This window comes from Crocuta crocuta, unplaced genomic scaffold (assembly GCF_008692635.1).
Source record: "Crocuta crocuta isolate KB4526 unplaced genomic scaffold, BGI_CrCroc_1.0 scaffold138, whole genome shotgun sequence".
Taxonomy (NCBI): domain Eukaryota; kingdom Metazoa; phylum Chordata; class Mammalia; order Carnivora; family Hyaenidae; genus Crocuta; species Crocuta crocuta.
Window position 1 is genome coordinate 3,224,902 of NW_027532585.1, and position 20,653 is coordinate 3,245,554.

At 38.1% G+C, this 20,653-nt stretch overlaps 1 protein-coding gene across 4 annotated transcripts in view; it reads left to right on the forward strand.

Moving 5' to 3' along the window:
- The window catches only part of CACUL1 (CDK2 associated cullin domain 1), a 72,529-nt gene that overhangs the window by 7,552 nt on the left and 44,324 nt on the right, over nt 1–20,653 (forward strand). For all 4 annotated transcript variants that reach the window (XR_013338910.1, XR_013338909.1, XM_077779597.1 and 1 more), the window contains exons 2-3: nt 10,355–10,481; nt 11,324–11,426. Coding sequence is in view for 2 of the 4 variants with exons in the window: in XM_077779597.1 (XP_077635723.1) it covers nt 10,355–10,481; nt 11,324–11,426 (230 nt within the window). In the remaining 2 variants the exon portion in view is untranslated. The remainder of the gene's footprint in view (nt 1–10,354; nt 10,482–11,323; nt 11,427–20,653) is intronic.

Genomic DNA, 20,653 nt, shown 5'->3' on the forward strand with positions numbered 1-20,653 from the left:
TGGCTATCCGGTTGTTATTTTTTTATGATTCATTTTTTGTCTCCAGTTTGGCTCATTAGCATGTCTTTTTTAAGTTTTTTAATTTTTTTAGGGCTTATTTTAATATTTACAGTATGAAAATTAAACTTATCACAGTGTATTTCAGGTATTAGACCACTTCACATATAGTGTAACAATATCAATTGTCATATCAATATACTTCATTTCTTCCTTCCCTTTACGTTGTGTTGCCATTGTCATAATCCTCTACATATGACATGTGTCAAATATAGAGTTGCTAACTCAGCTTAAAACATCCCTTTGTCTTGAAAAAAAAATTGACATGAAATTCACATAACATAATACTCGCCATTTTAAAGTGAACCATTCAGTGGCATCTAGTACATTCACAGTGTAGTGCAATCATCTCTTTATTTGGTTCCAAAACATTTTCATCGCCCTGAAATAATGTGTCTTACCTGTTAAACAGTTACTCCCCATTCTTCCCTCCCATCAACCTCTGGCATCCACCAGCCTGCTTCTTGTCTCTATAGGTACACCTATTCTGGATAGTTCATATGAATAGAGTCATATGATATATGAAATTTGTCTTCATCAAAAACTGGAAAGTATTTTATATTTACTCGGTTACCGTTTCTGTCACTCTTTATTCCTTTGCTTGGACCTAAGTTTTCAACCACTTATTTTTCTTCTGCCTTGAGATTTTCCGTTAGCATTTATTTTGGCCTTGAATTTACTCAGCTTTCGTTTGTGTGCAAAAGTACTTTACCTTTATTTTCTGAGGATATTTTTGTTGGATATAGAATTCTAGATGGACAGTTTGTGTTTTGTTGTGTTTTTCTTTGTCAACACTTTAAAGATGTTTTTTCATTGTCTTCTGGTCTGCCTTGTTTCTTATTTTAAAAATGTCTGTGTAGTTTTATCTTTGTTCCTCACTCTAACGTGTCCTTTTTTTTCTGACTGCTCTTAGGATTTTCATTTACTAAGTTTTCAGCAATTTGGTTGTTTCGTTCCTTGGGGTAGGGTTTTCTTTATGTTCATTCTTTTTATTCATTGAGATTCTTGGATTTGTAGGGTTTTAGAATTTGTCCAATTTGGGGGCACCTGGGTGGCTCAGGTCATGATTTCATGGTTCATGGGTCTGAGCCCTGTGCCCTGCATCGTGCTCTGTGCTGACAGCTCAGAGCCTGGAGCCTGCTTCTGATTCTGTGTCTCCATCTCTCTCTGCCTCTCCCCTGCTCATGCTGTCTTTTTCTGTCTCACAAAAATAAATATTAAAAAAAAGAAGTTGTCAAATTTGGAACATTATCATTCATTATGTATGTGTGAATACATATATGTATTTAGATTTACCATCCCCCCTCAGTTACACATATTGTTAGACCACTTGTTATTGTACCTGAATCACCGAGATTCTGATCATTGTCTTTTTCAGTTTCTCCCCCCCTCCCTGTGCCTCAGTTCAGATAGTTTCCATTGCTCTTTCTTCCTTGGTATCTAATCTGCTGTTAATCCTGCTTTTATTCATCAGGAGTTCCAGTTGTTTTTATGTAGGCTGTCATTGAGTCCAGGTTCCAGCCAATTAACTGAGCAAACTGTTATAGCCATATCTAGTTGTTTGAGGTAGTGCAATAAATAATCTTAAATAAGTATATTTCTTTTGATAAGTATTACCTAAACTTATGTTTCCTTCTTACTTAGTATCCATAGAATCTGATCCCTTGTGTATTCTCTAGGTTTTTGTTAACATAAGTTATTTTCTTTTTTTAAATTTTTAAATATTTATTTTTAAGTTTTTTTCTAGTGTTTATTTTATTTTTGAGAGAGAGCATGAGTTGGGGAGAGCAGAGAGAGGGAGACACGGAGTCCGAAGCAGGCTCCAGGCTCTTAGCTGTCAGCACAGAGCCCGACTTGGGGCTCAAACCCATGAACCATGAGATCGTGACCTCACAACCTCATGACCTCATTCCTACCCCTCTAACTCAGAGTCAATTTTTTGTTCATTTAGCTGTTTCTTCTAATATTTATCTACACACTCCAATTGTTAATGTTGTTATTGCTTAATTTTTCACTTTTATATGATCTGTTGGCTTCCTGTTATTAATATGAGGTATTAATAATAGTTCTCTTATACCCCTACCTACCTTACCCCTTCAGTTCTTTTAATACCACAGTTTTTGGTTCAATTAATAAACGATCTTTACAGTATGATTATGGCCAGTAACATACTCCTATTACATTTTCTTACACATAGGTCTTTGTTATTAGTTGCTTTGTTTACACTTATATAATTTTTGTCAAACTTTTTTTTTTTTTTTTTTACAAATAGTTTATTGTCAATTGTCAAACTTATTTTTAAAACTTCAGTGGCTCTGTGAGGTCCACCATATATAACTGTCACTGGTGTATTTGTTTTAAAAATGTTCCATTAATCAGTATTTTCTTTTTGTCTGCTTGTGAAACTGTTAATCTTGTTTCTGTTTATTCCTTAGGCCCACTGCACAATTGCTACTCAGGGCTTCCCAGATAGAATGATTGTTACTTGATGTCTTCCCTTTTTTTGGTGTTTTCCCATGTGTGGTTGTGGGTGTGGGTGTGTGTAGAACAGATTTTCTAATAGCTTCCTGAGAAAATGTGTGTATATAATAAAGTGTCATGTCTTTCCATGTCTAAAAATTCTGCTTTCACACTTGATTGACATTTTGACTGGGTATAGAATTATTAACTGAAAATAACTTTTCCTTGGAATTTATTTATTTTTTAATGTTTTATTATTTTTTTATTTTTGAGAGAGAGACAGCATGAGCAGAGGTGGGTCAGAGAGAGAGAGGGAGATGCAGAATCTGAAGCAGGCTCCAGGCTCTGAGCTGGCTGTTGGCACAGAGCCCAACACGGGGCTCGAACCCATGAACCATGAGGTCATGACCTGAGCCGAAGTCGGACGCTTAACTGACTGAGCCACCCAGGCACCCCAGCTTTTCCTTGGAATTTAAAGCGTTGCTTCATTGACTTTAAGCTTGCATGATTACACTGGAGAGTTCGAGTGCCATTTTAATTCTGGCTCTTTTGTATATGACCTTTTTCCACCTTGAGAAAATTTCTGGGATGTTTTCTTATTTTAATGTGTTGATATTTTTTCTCCCTTTACATTTTTTCTATTCTTTTTTTCTGGAATGATTGGTAGGTATATATTAAACTTCTGTTTTTGTCTTTTATTAACTACTTTTTGGTATATTCAGTCTCTCACTGTTTTGGGAGAACTTCTTGATATCTTCAGTTGGTTGTTTTTTGTTGTTTTTTTTTTAACAGTGACTGTATTTTTAGTTTTAGATCATTTGGATTGCCTCTTTTTCATGGCAGTCTTTAGTTTTTATTTTACATCTCTGAGGATAGTAATTATATAGGTTTTTAAAAGTTTTTGAAATTCTCTTATTTTTCTTTTTATCTTTTCAATTTTTGTTTTGATTTCTCATGTCAACTTTCTGCACATGTTGGTGATCTGTAGTGGTCTGTTCATACTTAAAACTGAAAAAGGCTAATTGTGGTAGTTCAGTGTTTACAAGGGACCTTACCAAGTTTAAGTATTGACCTTCACTTTAGGCTATTTAGATGCAGGGCTGCTATTTTGTTGGGGAACTGCCAAATATTAGTATGTGAGTATCTTTTCTCTGGCACTGTTGAGTTCCCTAGGGGGAGGATCTTCCATTCTGGGAGAATGGTGGGGGCGGGGTGAGTGGAACAGGAAGCAAAGTACATTTTTCTTGGTCCATGGCATTCCCTAATTTACGAAAAGGAGCAGGATTAGATGTTTGAACATTTCTTATGTTTACTTTTTAATTTTTTTACTTATTTTTTATTTTAGAGAGAGTGAGCAAGAGAGGATGAAGGGCAAAAGGCCAAAGAAAGTGGCGGGGGTAGGGCGGTGGGGGGAATCTCAAGAGGCTCCATGCTCAGCACAGAGCCTGAGGCTGATGTGGGGCTCAGTCCCATGATCTTTGGATTATAACCTGAGCTGAAATCAAGAGTTGGATGCTCAACCAACTGAGCCACCCAGATGCCCCTCTTCTGTTGACTTTTGGCTTTTACTTAATCCACCATCCTGTGCTTTGTACACACATGTTTAGGCCTGTGCCTCCTACCTCCTTAATGTGACCATGTTTCAGAGTTCCCAGGCTTTTCTCTCTCAGTTTTGGCACAGAATAACCCTTCTGTTTTTACTGTTTAGTCTGTAGATATGCAAGCAGTCTTCTCCTCCTTTCTTCCCACCTCCCCATTTTCTGCTTTTTATTTATTTATTTATTTATTTATTTATTTTAATGNTCAAGTCCTAAACTTCTCAGGGTCTTAGGGTCTTGCAGGGCAAAATTAGCTCACTATTGATGATTCCGCCTCAGCCCACACTGCCTTATACTACTACTTCAGAGTTAAACTTACCTGGTCTTAATGTCACGGAGAGATTGACTTGTTTAAATCTTGCAGGAAATCAGCAGACTTTTAAAATTATGGCAGACTTGCACTTGGCATGGTTTACACCTATGTATTCAGTTGAGCAGATACTTTCTATATGAATATTAAGAGATTTTGGATTAGTTGGAGTTAGAGCTATAATGGTAGCCCTTGACCTTTTCATATATACTATTATAACATTGTTCATTTTAGGAAGCGTGTCACAGTCCCAAGTGTGATGTTGTAATTGTATAATAATGTTGTTTAGTAATTCTTCTAGAGGTATGTAGATTTCAGTGTTGCTGGTGGGCCGCTGTAGCTGGTTTTCTGAGCGAGTACTGATGAAGGACATTTGCATCATTATATTTCATTACATTTTGCTAGTTGAGAAATGTGTGGATTCTTAAGCAGTAAAACAATAGTGAAATGTTTTTCCTATACAAGTTTTAGAGTATTTTTAGGAAAGAAACTTGTTGTTTGAAGCAAGGCAAAGAGGTTTTATATATATAGTTTCATATAGTTAGTATGTAAAAAGTCTTTTGTGGGTTCTGTTTGGGGAGGATAAGATAGGATGGGGTGGGAAGCATAGAACCCTTAAACAATACTAATGAGGACTTTTGGAAATAAAAATTTAATTTAGTGTTAATTTTAATTTTTTATGTGAATATAACTTCATTTTTACATGGAATGATTTCTTAATGATCCCAGGTGACATTGCATATTGTCCATAATGTTGAATCAAATTAAACCACAAACTCTTAAGCCTTAGAAACTTCCTAAACAAATACCTGAAGCATGGAACTTTCATAAAGTTTTTGCCTACTTTTTTTTTTTAATTTCTTATTTATTTATTTTTGAGAGAGCAAGCGGGGAAGGGGCAGAGAGAGAGGGAGACAGAGAATCTGAAGCCAGTTCCACGCTGTCAGGGCAGAGCCTGATGCAGGGCTTGAACCCATGAACTTTGAGATCATGACCTGAGCCAAAGTCCGATCCTTAACCCACTGAGCAACCCAGGAGCCCTACCTTTTCTGTGTTCTTAAGGAGTCAACTCTGAATGAAGACCGGGTTCTTGGTGGGGAGAAAAGAGACATGGAAGAATATAAAGTTAAGGAGTCTTTGATATAAAAACAGGTCATAGCTGCTCTTTTACCTTTCTTCTTTGATACATTTACACCTTTATTTGACTCTACATGTAGTTCAGAATACACCTGTGACCCTGGCCATTCTGAGCTTCTGGAGGAGCATTCGGCAGTGGGTTTCAGACTTGAGCAGGTGTAGGAGTCACTTGGAGGGCTTGGTAAACAGGTTTTCCTGTATTGTGAGTCACTCCCAGCTCCTCTCCAAACCTCCACATCTCCTCTGATTCAGTAGTTTTGGGTGAGGGCCTGGCAGTTGGCATTTACAAGTTTAGATGTTACTGCCACCGTTCTGGGCATCACACTTTGAGAACCACTGATATAAGTAATGATAGGTCTTGCAGTAGACCCATATAAATTCATAATGCCTGATATAATTTCTGAATGCATCTTCCCCTTATAAACAAATAACAAAGAAATTCAAAAGGAAGAGAAGAGCTTACCTGGTTTGCTTCAGTCTGTGTGAAATAAAATGCACTTTACGTGTTAATTCCAGAACAACTGATTAAGTGGTATACCATCAGCTGTTTTTATAGTAAGCGTTTATTTTGATATTCACTAAATTAATTCACATAATGTTAGTGACTACTTGTCACATGTGAGGCCTTACTTGGTTGGAGTTGGGGCTATAGTAGTAGGTTCCTCCTCTGGGGGCGAGGGTCTAGTTTGAAGGAGATGGACAGTAAGCGATGTCAAATTACTTGGATAAAAAAGTATGAGAATTGGACATATATATTCCTGCCTGGTATGAAGCACATATCTCGAATAGTTTCTTATTTATTAGTAACCTGCTAATATTTCTTAAACCTTAGATTTCAACTATTTCACTTTATTTTAGTAAAGGTCAACTAAACAACTTTCTCAGTAGGACTTAGACTGCGTAAACTTGTTATCTAATATGTAAATCTGTGTTTCTAGGTTTAAGTCTCGTGGCGATGTCTGGAGGCTAACGCTAGAATTTCTGTCTCTACAGGGCACTGCATTCTTCGGTTCACTGAGACGCGCATTGTTCTTATTTTTATACTAGGCCTGCTTTTACTCATTTAGGTTACTGACCTGGGCCTTGTTGGGTTTTGAGTTTTAATGCCTTCCTTAAACTGTTTAAAAAGTAGCGCATTATTTTCAAGCTGGAAAATAAAACCTAGATAAAATTTATAAATTTAATAGTAATGTCATTTTTGTTTAGTTTCCATGCTTTATATTTCTTTTGGTCGGTCTGAACTTTTTTGTGGACAAAGGTGAGAGTGATTGACTACATTTCCCTAACAAGAGGATCTAGTTTTAAAACTCAGGACTACATACCACATGCTTTGTGTGTGTGTGTATTTAAATCGGGGACTAGGTTGAGATTAGCAAGGAAATAACAAAACTTTAAAGTTTCTTGGATTGTCATTTTAAGTGTTGACCACGCATTGGTATGAAAAACCTTCCTAATCTTTGGCTAAGAGTTTATACCAATGAGTGCTCATTCTTCATACTACCCCTAGTTCTCTTGATGCTTATTTGTATTCTGTTCCTTTGCTACCATGGTGAAGGTTGGTTTCCTAGAAGAAAGTGATGTTAGCTAGTGTCTTAGTCTGTTCAGCTATTCTAACAATATCAGATTTATAGCTTATAAATCACAGAAACTTACTTCTCACAGTTCTGGAGGCTGGGAAGTCCAAGATGAAGGTGCTGGCAGATTCATCCTGACAAGGGCCCACTTCCTGGTGGTTCATAGTAGACTGTCGTCCGGCTGGCGACTTATATTGCATAAGGAGTAAGGAACGTCTCTGGGGGTGCTAATTCCATTTGTGAGGGCCTCATTCCCATGATGTAATTACCTCCCAGAGGCCCCACCCAGCACCATCACATTGGAGGTGAAGATTTCACCGTACGAATTTTGGGGGAAGAAACCCACATATTCAGTCTGTAACAGCCAGCATTTAATTAAGGTCAGCTGAATTGGCTACTTACTTATTTCTTTTTCAAGCAAAATATATATAGAAATAGATATATGTTACATTTATATATGGAAATGCAAAATGGAAATAGATACGGGGTTTTTTTGATGTGGAAATAGGCTTTAAGATTATGTACTGTGATCATGCCTTTTTCATTTTGGTTTTAAAGTCTCTTTTCAAAGATATTTAAAAGCAGAACATAAAAAAGTGGCCACATGAAAGATAACTGAGAGGCATCAGCAATTACTGCTTCTGTAGCGGGACTCCATTCTGTACTTACAGCCGCAGGACTTTACATTTTAGATTCTCTTTCTTCCTTTGTATCTTTGACTTTGTAATTTGCTGACGTGTAAAGCCTGTGCTTGAGAAGTAGGAGCGCTTGCCAGCTGCAGGCAGAGGTGGAGATCATTGAACTCAGTAGTCGGGGTGCCCATGGATGATTACATTCATTCTTGGCTTCTGTACTTGAAGTTTTTTTCTGAGCATGTCACTTAGAATCTTTAAGTCTCAACTTTTGGTGTAGAGTGGGTATGTGACCCGGTTTAGGTGACATAGGAGATTCAGTAAACTGGAACCATATAGAAGAGAGAATCACTTTTGGTAGGTTGTTGACAGTGGCCTTTGTGTTTGTGGACAGAGTAAATGGGTGGGGCACCAACAATTTCTGCTGTGTCCTCAAACACAGCTGAGTTTCTCTTACATCCTCATCCTGGTAAATAGCAGCCCCATCCTTTGGTGCTCAGGCCAAAAACTTTGGAGTCATTCTTGACCCTCTGTCACATCTGACATCCAAACCATCAGCAAATCTGGTCGGCTCGGTTTTTAAAATATGTTCAAAATCTGACCTCTCTCACCCTCACTGCTACCACCTGGTTCAACCTCCAGGGTCTCACGCCTCCAAGTCAGAGTACAGCACTTCTCATCCCAGGCCCTCCAGATGTCCCGTCTTACTCAGAGTACAAGCCGGTCTTTAAAATGGCCTCTAAGGCCCTCTGTGATCTGGTTTCCTCCATCGTTCTGCCTGTGTGTGTGTGTGTGTGTGTGTGTGTGTGTGTGCGTGTTTGCACGTACACAATTCCTTTTGGTTTTAGCCTTCTGCATAGTCAAAACTTTTCTTTCTTCTCTATTACCTTCAGTGCAGGAATTCATTTGTTGAGATTTTCATTCCATCTTTACTACTACATCCTGCTTGATTTTTGTTTTGTTTTTTAAATTTTCATACAGTAAACTTACTTATTGTGGTACACATTTCTGTTGGTTTTGACAAATGGCTGGAGTGGTGTATCCACCCAGATGGTTCTACACAAAATAGTGTGTTCTCCCGTGCTACCCCGTAGACAGTCCTCCCTACCTTCAGGCCTCTGGCAATCACCAGGCTGTTTTCCTTTTTATAGTCTATAAAAAGTTTAGTATGTCTATAAGTGAGAATCTGATAATAAGTAGCCATTTTGGTCTGAGTCTCAATTGGCGAAATGCATTTAAGATTATTCCATGTTGTATGAATGTGTCCTTTAGAATAAATTTAAGCAAGAGAGGTGTCTGAGTGGCTCAGTCAGTTGGGCATCTAACTTGATTTTAGCTCAGGTCATGATCTCAGGGTCATGGGATTGATCCTTGCTTCGCACGGATCAGCATGGAGCCTGCTTGGGATTTTCTTGCCCCTCCCCTGCTTATGTGCACACTCTCTCTCTCTCTCTCTCTCTCAAAATAAATAAATGACAAATTTTTTAAAAGAATAAATTTAAGCAAGAAGAAGTGAACTGATAATAAATAAAATACTGAGCAACAATGACAGAGGTGGTACATACATAGGAGAAACCTCTTGAACCTGAATTTGGAAATCAGTAGGTAAAAGTTTTCTTTATCTGGTACTTCTGACAGTAAGTAGCCATGTAGGCTTAGGGAAGTCAACTCTTTGCTTCCCAGTTTATGGTAAAATACCTTAGGTAGTAGTTGTTCACTTCTGTCTCTTGAGATGGCGGTGGTTCTTTAAGACGCAGGGTATTTTAGGTTCTTTGCATAGTTCCTTTTTCCAGGGGGCGGGGGCAGAGTAGCTCTTTTTAACATTAGCGGTTCATTGTTGTGAAGCCCCTGTCACGCTGCATTTCAAAGTTGTTAGGAACAGCTGTTATGAAAGCTTCATGAAACGTTCAGTGAAGGAATGAGAGCCAGACAGTAGGAATGAAGTAAGCGTCAGTGTAAGTCTCCAGTTCGTCAGTGTTCTTCTGTTGGGCTTATCAAGTGTAAGTTGGTGGAGTCTGAGTCAGAGCCTTAGTAATGTCCAGGAAGTGCTGGTGGTGCCAGAAATCCCTGCGAGTTTCTAGCAACCTCTTTCGTTACTGTAGCATTTGGACTTTAATGGAATATAATATGAGGATAGTCCTGTGTTAGGTGAATTTTCTCAGGGCTGTCTCTAAAGATTGATTGTTGAGGTTCATAATTTTCCAGAAATTTGTTGTGGTTCGTGGATAGGACATCTTGTCACATCGTTGGCAATGTGTATTTGAGGGTGAGTGTGTGTTTGAAAAATGCTCCACTGGTAAATATGAAAACTGGAAAAGGAAACCAAAGATACTTGCTTGTTTTGTTTTTATTTTTCAAGATAGATTCATGGTCATTCCTTTTAAGTCATAATTAATGGCTTCTTTAAAATTCCTGACAAAGTTGCTGTTTCCTTGTTTTTGAAATGGGATAATAATTGAGTTGTATGTAGGTGATTGAATGTCAAAGAAATTAGAATAAGTGAAAGGAATTTGAGAGCACAGTATTGCTTTGATTTGTGTTTACCTGTGATATGTAGTAATAATTTATTTTACTTTTTACTTTTAGTAATGAATGTTATAACTATTGAAGATTATAAGAGCACTTACTGGCCAAAATTGGATGGTGCCATAGATCAGCTTTTAACCCAGAGTCCTGGTGACTATATCCCCATATCCTATGAACAGATATACAGGTAAGTCAAGATTTCATTTGCCTGAGTTTGAGAGGGTCTATTGAGGTTCATGACACTTTGAATGTACGGCAGTACATTCAGCAGCATGTAATATACATATGTTGAGGCTCCATAGGTGATTTGTATATTCCACTCTTGGAGGTTGGAGGTTTGATTTATACTTTCTGCTTCAGAATTGGCTTTTAAATCAAGGTAGAGTTAACCTCAAAGAGATTAGACTTCGTCCCACCTCAGCCCGCTACCCCCACTATACATAAGGAAGAAACTTTGACGGTCAGTGAAAAAGACATGAGCGACCAGAATAATGTATTTTTTGTCTCACTGTGAGACCCTAGCTTAATCTGTTGATGTTTATTGACAAACAATTCTGTCTTTGGTTATTTTGTTTCCCAGGTCCTGGTAAATGGAAGCAGCAAATTAGTGAGGGCCAGGGGGTGGGACATGAGATCAGCCCTGTCACAGAGGAGGAAGTGACAGTTGTGTTGTTTGATACAAGTGATGCACAAAGAGATTACATTGCAAACCTTTTGTGAGTTAGAAACTTGGTGCTGATTATCACTCTCTTCCCCTTATTTTGACGTTCATTGAAACAAGAGAGAGTGAGCAAGAAGCTCACTCTCAGATTATCACCTGATACTAGATTATCTAGTACTGACAAAATGTATAATGTAGTACTCTGAAAGATTTGCAGCTGATTGGGGCAAGGTAAATCTCTACTTAAAAGTTGTGATTGGTCAGTGTTTTTAGGCCTGAATTAATTATTTGATGAGTGGTTGTATATCCAAAGTATGCATTCATCTTCATTCTTAACTTGGTCTTTCTCTTTTGGTTTTACCCCGCAGTTGTGTGTATAAATGTGTCTGCCAGCAGCACTCAGAACAGATGTACAGTGATCTGATTAAAAAGATAACTAATCACCTAGAGAGAGTCTCGAAGGAGCTGCAGGTAAAGAACTGATTGTATTGATTTTTGCTTCCTTGGGATTTTCGGACTGGTTGGAAGTAGTCTCTATAATATATATTTGGAGGCTTGTTAATTTGATTATGGTATAAATTTATGAATAGTTCCTAGATGAATATTGACCAAATTACCTAACCTTTAAACTGTTAGAAAATTAGATAGAAGTTGTGGAATTTTTTAGATTGAATATACTTCAGACTTCAACAGATTACATTTATTATGTCAGTGTTTCTTTTATTTAAAACTTGATTATTTCTGCTAACTTCAGTATTTGATTATTTTTATAATATAAATGTAGTTATATTTTAATTTTTTAACTGAAAATTTTTTGGTATTATCTTTGAGGATTGGTGGTTGCCTGCTAGTTTCTAATATTTGCTAATATAAACAAGTGAAGTCACATTTTGTTGATAAATCCTCTATAGATGACCATCATCCCAGCTATAAAATTTGGGTAGGGCAAGGTGCAGAAAGTATTCTGTTTAGGGAAGCACTTGGCCTCTGATCCCCGCCTCTCCCTGCCTTAGTAAAGTTTCCAGTGCTTGAAGGTCACGGTCTATCTTTATGCCAGGGCTAGATCATATTTTAGTTCTGGTGTAGAAGTAATATGACTTGTAGAAAAGTCACTCAGCAATAGATGACCAGGACGCACACCACACTTGGGAAGTGCTCCTACAATTTTGAAATGTCCACAGTTTCCAGCAAGTGCTGGGGCCTGCTTTGGCCTTGGATATTGTTCCTCGCTTGCCTTCTGGTCTGGGGTCTTGGCCTTGTTTACCGCAAACAGTTATTTCACTAAGTAGCTTTTGTTTATTTATTCTTTGGTTGTAGCCAGAGCTATGTTTATCATAGCCAAATATATACTTTTCCTGTTCTTAGAGTGTAAATGGTTTTCTTAATTTTTTTGCCACCAAATATGAAATATTTACTCATTTAACAAATGAAATATATATTTTATATATTTAAATTTAAATATATATAAAATAAATACATAAAATTTATAAAATATATAAAAAATATATAAATATATATAAAATAAAATATATAAAAAATTTATATATTTTATATATTTTAAAAAAATTTAAGTTTTATTTATTTTGAGAGAGAGGCAGAGAGAGTGAGCAGCAAGGGGCAGAGAGAGAGACTCCCAAGCAGGCTGCACACCATCAGCATGGAGCCCGATGTGGGGCTTGAACTCACAAACTGAGATCACGACCTGAGCTGAAACAAGAGCAGGACACTTAACTGACTGTGCCACACAGGCACCCCTAACAAATAAATTTAATACCTAGGCATTGTAAGTTACAGATGAAACCCAAGATCTGTGCATTATAGCTTTGAGTTATTTGCTTACTAATTCTTGGCTCTGCCCTTGCCCTTATTTCTCACATCCGGTTTACTACCAGATCTCCTTTCCTTCTGATTTCTCTCTTGGCTCCTGTCCACTTCTGTTCGCGTGCCACGACCAGCCCAGGCTACCATCCTCCCCAGTTTCACTGAAATGCTCATCTTAACTGGTTACTCTGCCTCTAGTCTTTGCATCTCTTGCTTTATTCTTCATTGCAGAATGCCTGTTTTTAAAGCATAAATCTGAGTATCATTTTTCTGTTTGATTGAAGTTCAAACTTTTTAATATGACTTAGGAAACTTTTTATTATCTGACTCTGCTGATTTCTGTAGCCTGATGTGTTATGTCTCTGCTCCTGTTTATTGAACTTTCTTCAGTTCCTTGAAGAGTTTATGGACTCTCTTCTTGGCTTTTGCCATGTTAACTTGACAGCCTGGAAAATTCTTCCTTTTTCTTTGCCCTCTTATTTTTTTGGCCGGTGTGATCTTACTTTGACTGCAGCTTGGACATCATTTGTTTCGGGAAACATTTCTTTCATTGATACCTTGTTCCCCCAAGCCTGGGTTTGGGGGCCCCTCACCTGTGCCTTTGTAACACCTGGTATATTATTGTAGTTCATTTGAGTATTATAATTTCTTGTTCAGCTATGCCTGTTTCTCCCCCTGCCCCCAATATTATTTTCTGAGAGGGCAGAGGAACATGTCTGCCTTCTTTGTTACTGGCTTTTTAGTATCTGATATATACTAGCCGTCTTTATTGTGTTGTTAGTACCTAGTCTAGTATCTGATACATACTAAGCATTGAATACCTATTGAATGCAATGTATATCAAATGTTTACCAATAAATAATTTACTGCTTGTTGAATAAAGTTTTTCTAGTAGAAATAATGTTCCGTATTGCCCAGTTATGGACTTAAAAACTGGAGATTACTGTTTTCAGAGAGTTCAAAAGATTTTAATTTGTTAAACCTAAATGTTCCTACATAACTGTATTGTTTAACATATTGACTCTTAAAAAAAAAAAAAATCAGGGCACCTGGGTGGCTCGGTTGGTTGAGCGTCGACTCTTGATTTTGGCTTAGGTCATGATCCCAGGGTCGTCGGCTTGAGCTCCATGTCCGGCTCCACGCTGAGCGTGGAGGCTGCTTAAGATTCTCTCTCTCCACCCCCTTGGTCCTTCTCCCCTGCTCGAGCTCACTCTTTAAAAAATAAAACAGAAACAAATCCTATTTCTTTTAATTTGGAAGCAAATGACTTTGCCACCACTTCAGTTACTTTAAAAAGCTTTTTTGTTACTAAGTTTAATAAGTTACGAAAATCTCTTAAATAGCTAAGCCTACTTAGTATTGTGCTTACTCTTATACTATATTGCATGTATGTCTGTACTTTTTTTACCTACTGCTAGATTGTTTGAACTGTGACAGTGTGTTTTGCCTTAGGTTTTTTCCCCCAAAGTTATTTATATTCCTGTTAGTTAACATATAGTGTAATACTAGTTTCATGAGTAGAATTCAGTGATTCACCACTTACAGATAACACCCAGTGCTCATCACAAGTGTCCTCGTTAATACCTATCACCCATTTAGCCCATTCCCGTGCCCACCCCCTCTGCCTTAGGTTTTTTTTAAAACCATTCTGCCCCCTTGCATTTAACTCCTCTCTTCTTTAATGTGGTAAATTCTCTATTAATATATTTTCCTTTTTCTATGTCTCCAAAGCCTCAAATGTGAATTTCCAGTTCTAATTTTTTAATATCCAGTGAATGGAGATAGGTAACAGGTTTACTAGTTTAGTGAATGATATTCTGGTTGGTGGTGGAAAATTCTTTTGATACTCTTAGCAGTCACTGTACTCTTGGTGAGGGCCCAGACCAGGTTCTCCAAATATCTGTGGAACGTTTCAACTTGGATTTCTTCTTGTGGCTACTTCATATTCATGTCTAAATCTAAATTCCTCTTCACCCAAATCATTTTCACTTTCAGACTTGAGATTTCATGTTCATCTTTGACTCCTTTTTTTTTGTCCTTCGCCCCTTGTTTCCAGGTGATTGTCAAGGTTGATAGAACTCTCTCGGTTTCCCTGGCTTCTGCCCCCTTTCATTCTAATTGCTATTGTCCTCCACGTCGTTATTGGCTCATGTCTGCAGTATTCTCCCAATTGGTTTATTTTTTCTATATTCTTTGTTTTTGGCTGAATAATCTTCTAAAAACACTAACATGATGGGCATACTTTCTTGTTCAAAAACCTTAAAAACGACTCCCTATTGCCTTTCTCAGTCATAGTCAATTTTTTGGTTAGTATAAAAAACTGAGGTAGTTAATTTGTTGTGGGGGTTCCTAGTGGGAAACTTGATGTAGCTAGTGTCTTCCATCCAAGTATATAAGGTACTCTATTAGGTATAGCAGCAGATAAATGATTGGTAAGACTAGATCATTTGGACCAACCCTCCTAATGATTAAAATTTTAAAAAAGGACAAGGTAGCTAATAAAAAAGTGTAAAGAATTATAGGGTCACAATCTGAGAGAAGAAAACCCAGAGAGGGGAGTCTAACACTTGAGCCATTTCTGCACTAGGGACACCTGTTTATTTTGGAAAAGGAAGCTAATTGGCTGAGAAATTTAATAGAGTTTTGATGGGCTTATGGGGGGTAGGGTGATAAAAATTGGGAGATTAGAGTCCGTCAAACCTGAAGGATCACATCCCAACAGTAGTAAGAATTATAGGTTATAGCCTGTTGTAGCTGGAGCCTGATTCCTGACTGCATTAAGATGGTGTGGATTTGCTAGAGCCTCTAGTTGCTTACCGGAAGCAAAACTAAATTCTCTCTGAGAAAGATACAGTATCCGAGGCATCGAGTAGTTCTCTGATTTTTCATAAACAGTATCTTGCTCTCTATCAGAAATAACTTCTCATATTAGTAGGTGAGCATAAAAGTGAAAGAAATGGTAAAATCCATTTTTAGACAAGAATTGAGAGAATCAATCAGCAGTAGTCTCTCAACTTAAGGAAATAATGAAGAGGGTTGTTCAGGTAGAAGTGAAGAACAACAAAAGATAAATATGTGAGTGTAGAATAATAATAATGATAATATCTTACAGAGTATAAAAATCTATATCATCAAAACACATGACAATTACATATAAGTGGAAGAGAGCAAATGGGTTTAAAATGTTCTAAGGCCCGTGGGGCACCTGGGCGGCTCAGTTGGTTAAGCGTCTGACTTCGGCTCAGGTCATGATCTCACGGTTCGTGAGTTCGAGCCCTGCATCGGGCTCTGTGCTGACAGCTCAGAGCCTGGAGCCTGCTTCAGATTCTGTGTCTCCCTCTCTCTCTGCCCCTCCCCCACTCATGCTCTGTCTCTCTTTCTCAAACAATAAGAAATTTAAAAAAGAAATAAAAATAAATGTTCTAAGGCCCTTGGATTGTGTAGAAAGAGGTAAAAGTACTAACTTAGTTTGATAACAAGGATGCATTCTGTAATTTTAGGGTAACCACTAAGAATGGTAAAACAAAGTGTAATTAACAGGTAATAGAGGAAGAGAATGAAATAATTTAAAAGCAATCAGGAAAATCAAGAAAGGATAAAAAAAAAGTACAGAGAACAGATGGGACACATAGAAAACAAATAGTTAGATAATAAATTTAAACTTCAATGTATCAAGCAAGGGGTGCCTGGGGGGCTCAGTGGGTTAAGCATCTGACTCTTGGTTTTGGCTCAGGTCATGACCTCACGGTTTGTGAGTTTGAGCCCTTGAGCCCATTGTCGGGCCCTGCACTACCAGCATGGAGCCTGCTAGGGATTTTTTTCTCTCCCTCTCTCTCTGCCCCTGCTCTGCTTGTACTCTCCCTCAAAATAAATAAACTTAAAAAAATTGTTTTAATTAATGAAATCATTTAAAAATAAACTTCTATGTATCTATTATGTGAAATGTTAAGACTACTGTATTACAAAAAGTAAGCAGATTATCAAGCTGAATGAAATTCTGCAACCTAAATTCGGCTAATATGAGACAGCATATTTAGCATAATTTTAGACAGAAGGATTGAAAATAAATGATGGAAAAAGGTATACCGTACAAACATTAGCCCAAAAGAAAGACGATGTAGCTACATTGATAACATAAAAAGTAGATTCAGAGCAAGAGGTATTATTGTATATAAAGAAAGTTTATTTTTGAGAGAGAGTGCGTGCACACATGCAAGTGGGGGAGGGGCAGAGAGAGAGGGAGAGTGAGAATCCCAAGCAGGCTTTGCGCTGCCAGCACAGGGCTCGAACCCACAAACCATGCTGAGTCACAATCTTTGCTAGTAGACCAGTGAAATGATCAGAAGTGTTCAGGAAACTGGTACAGAACAGAGTAAGAAAAGTGCCATGCCAGATGAAAGGTGAAATAGTCACAGCCAGATGGAGGAGTGGGGAGGAAGCAGCGTGAAAAGTGATACGTCATGAAGAATGGATACATGTTTGGGGAGGGAGCGTTTGGGGCTGAGAAAGCTTCATAAGCGAAGGCAGTTTCTGGAAAGGTTTGGGTAGCAAGGAGTGGTCCTGTGAAGGCCGATGTGGTGTTTGAGGGAAATTGGGAGGAGATGAGGCTGAAAACAGGCAGGCTGGAACCAAATTGTAGAAGCCCTTGAATCCCAGGAGTTGCATCTTAGATCGTTGTGGAGTACAAGGGATTATATAAATATAGATAGTGGTTGCAGCAGACCAGGTGAATTACAGATCCACGGTTCCTTATCTGAAATTCTAAAGCTCAAAAAAACTTTGAAAGTGTATTTTTCTTTTGGTAAGTTTGGTGTCAAAACTCATGTTGTAGTAAAACTTGATTTAAACTCGTGAGGAACTTGGTAGGAACGTTTACATATTTTTTTTTCTCAGAAATATCCATGTGTTGTGAATTTCTCCCAAAAGATCAATGTGTTGATATTTCCAGTCTCTACTGCGTATTTTACATAATAAATTGTGGAGGTGCCATGGTACCTTCTAAATCTGAAAACTTCTGAATTATGGCACACCTCTGGCCCCAGAAATCTTGTACAAAAAATTGTGGATTTGTTGGTAAGGAGAAGGGAGAAGGCATTTAAAATGTGTTGCAGGGACCAGAGAGACAGAATAGCTAAAGCCATGACCAGTTGGAAGAGAGGCAGAGTGACAGGAGTTGAGAGATCGATATGGTTTCCATAGAGATGTTGGCGGTTGCTAAAGGGGACTTGAGGGATAGGGAGGGAAGATAATGGTTTGAGAACGCTCAGGTCTGCAGACATTGAGTGTCCACGTGTGAGCAAATGTGCTAGATGCTAAGGCTGCAGAGGTAGTTAAGATGCGGGTTTAAACTTAACAGGGGAATGGTGTAATGATCATTTTAATGTATTAGAATGTGATGAGTAATAGGATAGAGATAGGAAATGAATCACAAGTCTTACTAATATTCCCCTGTGTAAAGTGTCTCAAATTGATCCCATGCCATGACCCTAGTTTAGGTCCTTGTTGGTACTTGGCTGAAAAATAGAAAAAAGTTTCTAATTTGTATCTTGGCCATGCACCTTGCCTTAGTCCGTTTTGTTTATTTTTCAGACTTATCATCTATTTTCCTTAACCTTTTGACTCTCTATTTACCTAAAGAGCAAAGACCATACTCCTTAACAATTAGAATTTCAAGGCTCTTCACACTGTGAACTCAGCAAGGTAGTGTAGCATTATTTTGCTATTAAAATTTTAGATGGGCTGTGTGTTTTCATCTTTATGTATTTTCTCATTTGGTCTCTTTTGTCACTATAGTTGACCCGTGAACAGTGCGGGGTGTCGTGCCCCAGGCAGTAGAAAATCTGAGTATAACTCTCACTCCCCCCAAACTTAACCACTAATAGCCTACTGTTGACTGGAAGTCTTACGGAGAAATAACATAAGCGGTCGATTAACACATATTTTGTGTATTATATGTGTTATATACTATATTCTTACAATAAAGTGAGCTAGAGAAAAGTAGATGTTGTTGAGAAAATACATTTACTGTACTGTACCATATGGAAAAAATCCGTGAATTAATTGGACCCGTACAGTTCAAACCCATGTTGTTTGAGGATTGACTCCCCCCTTTCGGAAAGGGGGCGTTCTACTTGTCTGTTAGGGTTTGCTGAGCTTTTAATTTTAACTTCATTGTTCCCAGCAGGCCTAATTAATCACTTTCTCTTCTTTGCTTCTGTAGCATTTTATTTGTATTGCTACTGTCGTCCTTAGTTTAGCACTTTTGTGTATATTTAGTTACCAAGGGGGATGCCATCTTTGCAGCCCTGTGAGCTTCTTGCGGAAAAGAATCCTGACGTGCTAACGTTCGTTTCTCTTGGCCTATTGTAATCTTGAACTAAGTTAGGTACTTATTAGATAAATGTGCTAGTCGTAATGCCTTTGACCAAATGTTTGCATTTCGCTTACTTTTGGGTATATGGTAAGAGTATCGTGTCCGTCTCGTAGAAGTTAGACTTGGCTAGGTGACTTGCTTTGGCCTGTGAATTGTGAAAGAAAGTGAAGTGTGTACCCCGAGATCTGAAGCCCTTAAGATCAGCTGTCCAGTTTTCTGAGTTTCTCTTTGCCTGCCAAGCGTTTCAGATGGTAGAGGCTCCCTTATCCTGGGTCCCTGGGTAAGTAGGAAGTGGTGCAGACTCTCAAGATGGGCCTATAACCCGAGAAAGAGAGCTTTGCTATGTATTTTTTCCCCATTCTTAACCCGCTTAAAAAACTAAAGTGTACAAACTTGGTTTTAGTGTAGTCATGAAGTTGTGCCACCATCGCTGCTAATGTAAAGCACATTTTAGGTACCCTCGCGGGAAACGCAATAATCCCCAGCAGTACTTCCCCATCCTCCCCTCTCTCAGCCACTGGCGGCCCCTGGTCTGCTCGGAGGTTCATTCCTGTCTGTATCATGATTAATACTTCATTCCTTTTTATGGCTGAATAACATTACATCTTATAGATATAGTACATTTTATTTATTTTTCTTTTTTAAGCTTATTTATTTTGACAGAGAGAGTCAGAGGGACAGTGCACAAGTGGGGGATGGGCAGAGAGAGGGAAAGAGAATTCCAAGCAGGCTCAGCACTATCAGCATAGAGCCCAATGCGGGGCTCAAAACCATGAACCATGAGATCATGACCTGAGCCAAAATCCAGGGTCGAATACTCAAATCGATTGAGCCACCCAGGCATCCCTGTAGTACATTTTATTTATCCAGACTTTGTTATTTTATATCACTAAGATAAGTATTTGAATTGACAATATTTAGAATATCCTATTTGCCGCACCGTTTAGATAATTGAATTTGATGGATAGAACATTCTTTACTCTTTAAAACTGTCTTAAATGACACCTTGTATTTTGATTAGTTTTGTGTACATCTGAATCCAGAATCCATTAGAGCCATCATGAGGCATTTTTCCCCATGTAGTGTTGATAAAGTTATTGTATATATTAATGCACTTTATCCTATTAAGAGTATATTTTCACTTTCACAACGTAACTGTTGCTGTTTTGATCTGTTAGATTTGTAGCCAGTAACCCGTTTGCAAATGTGTTTCTTCCAGCAGTCGGTCAGTGATCTGGAGCTCACACTAGTTGTGTTTAAACAGACCTGGTTCCCAGGCCAGGACCATAACATCGAAGTGTTAGGAATAATTCTGATAATACTAACCTGAGTTCAGAGTCCTGCGGGGGAGGCCACAAAAACAGACATGAGGAGGAAAAATGTTGCAGTTTTTATTCTCCAGTAGGGCTGAATTTGGAACGGTTTTGTCAACTAACTGATTACATTTAAACCATTTATTTTACTGAGATTGGAGTCGTTTTAATGTCTTTTGAGCTAAATATGT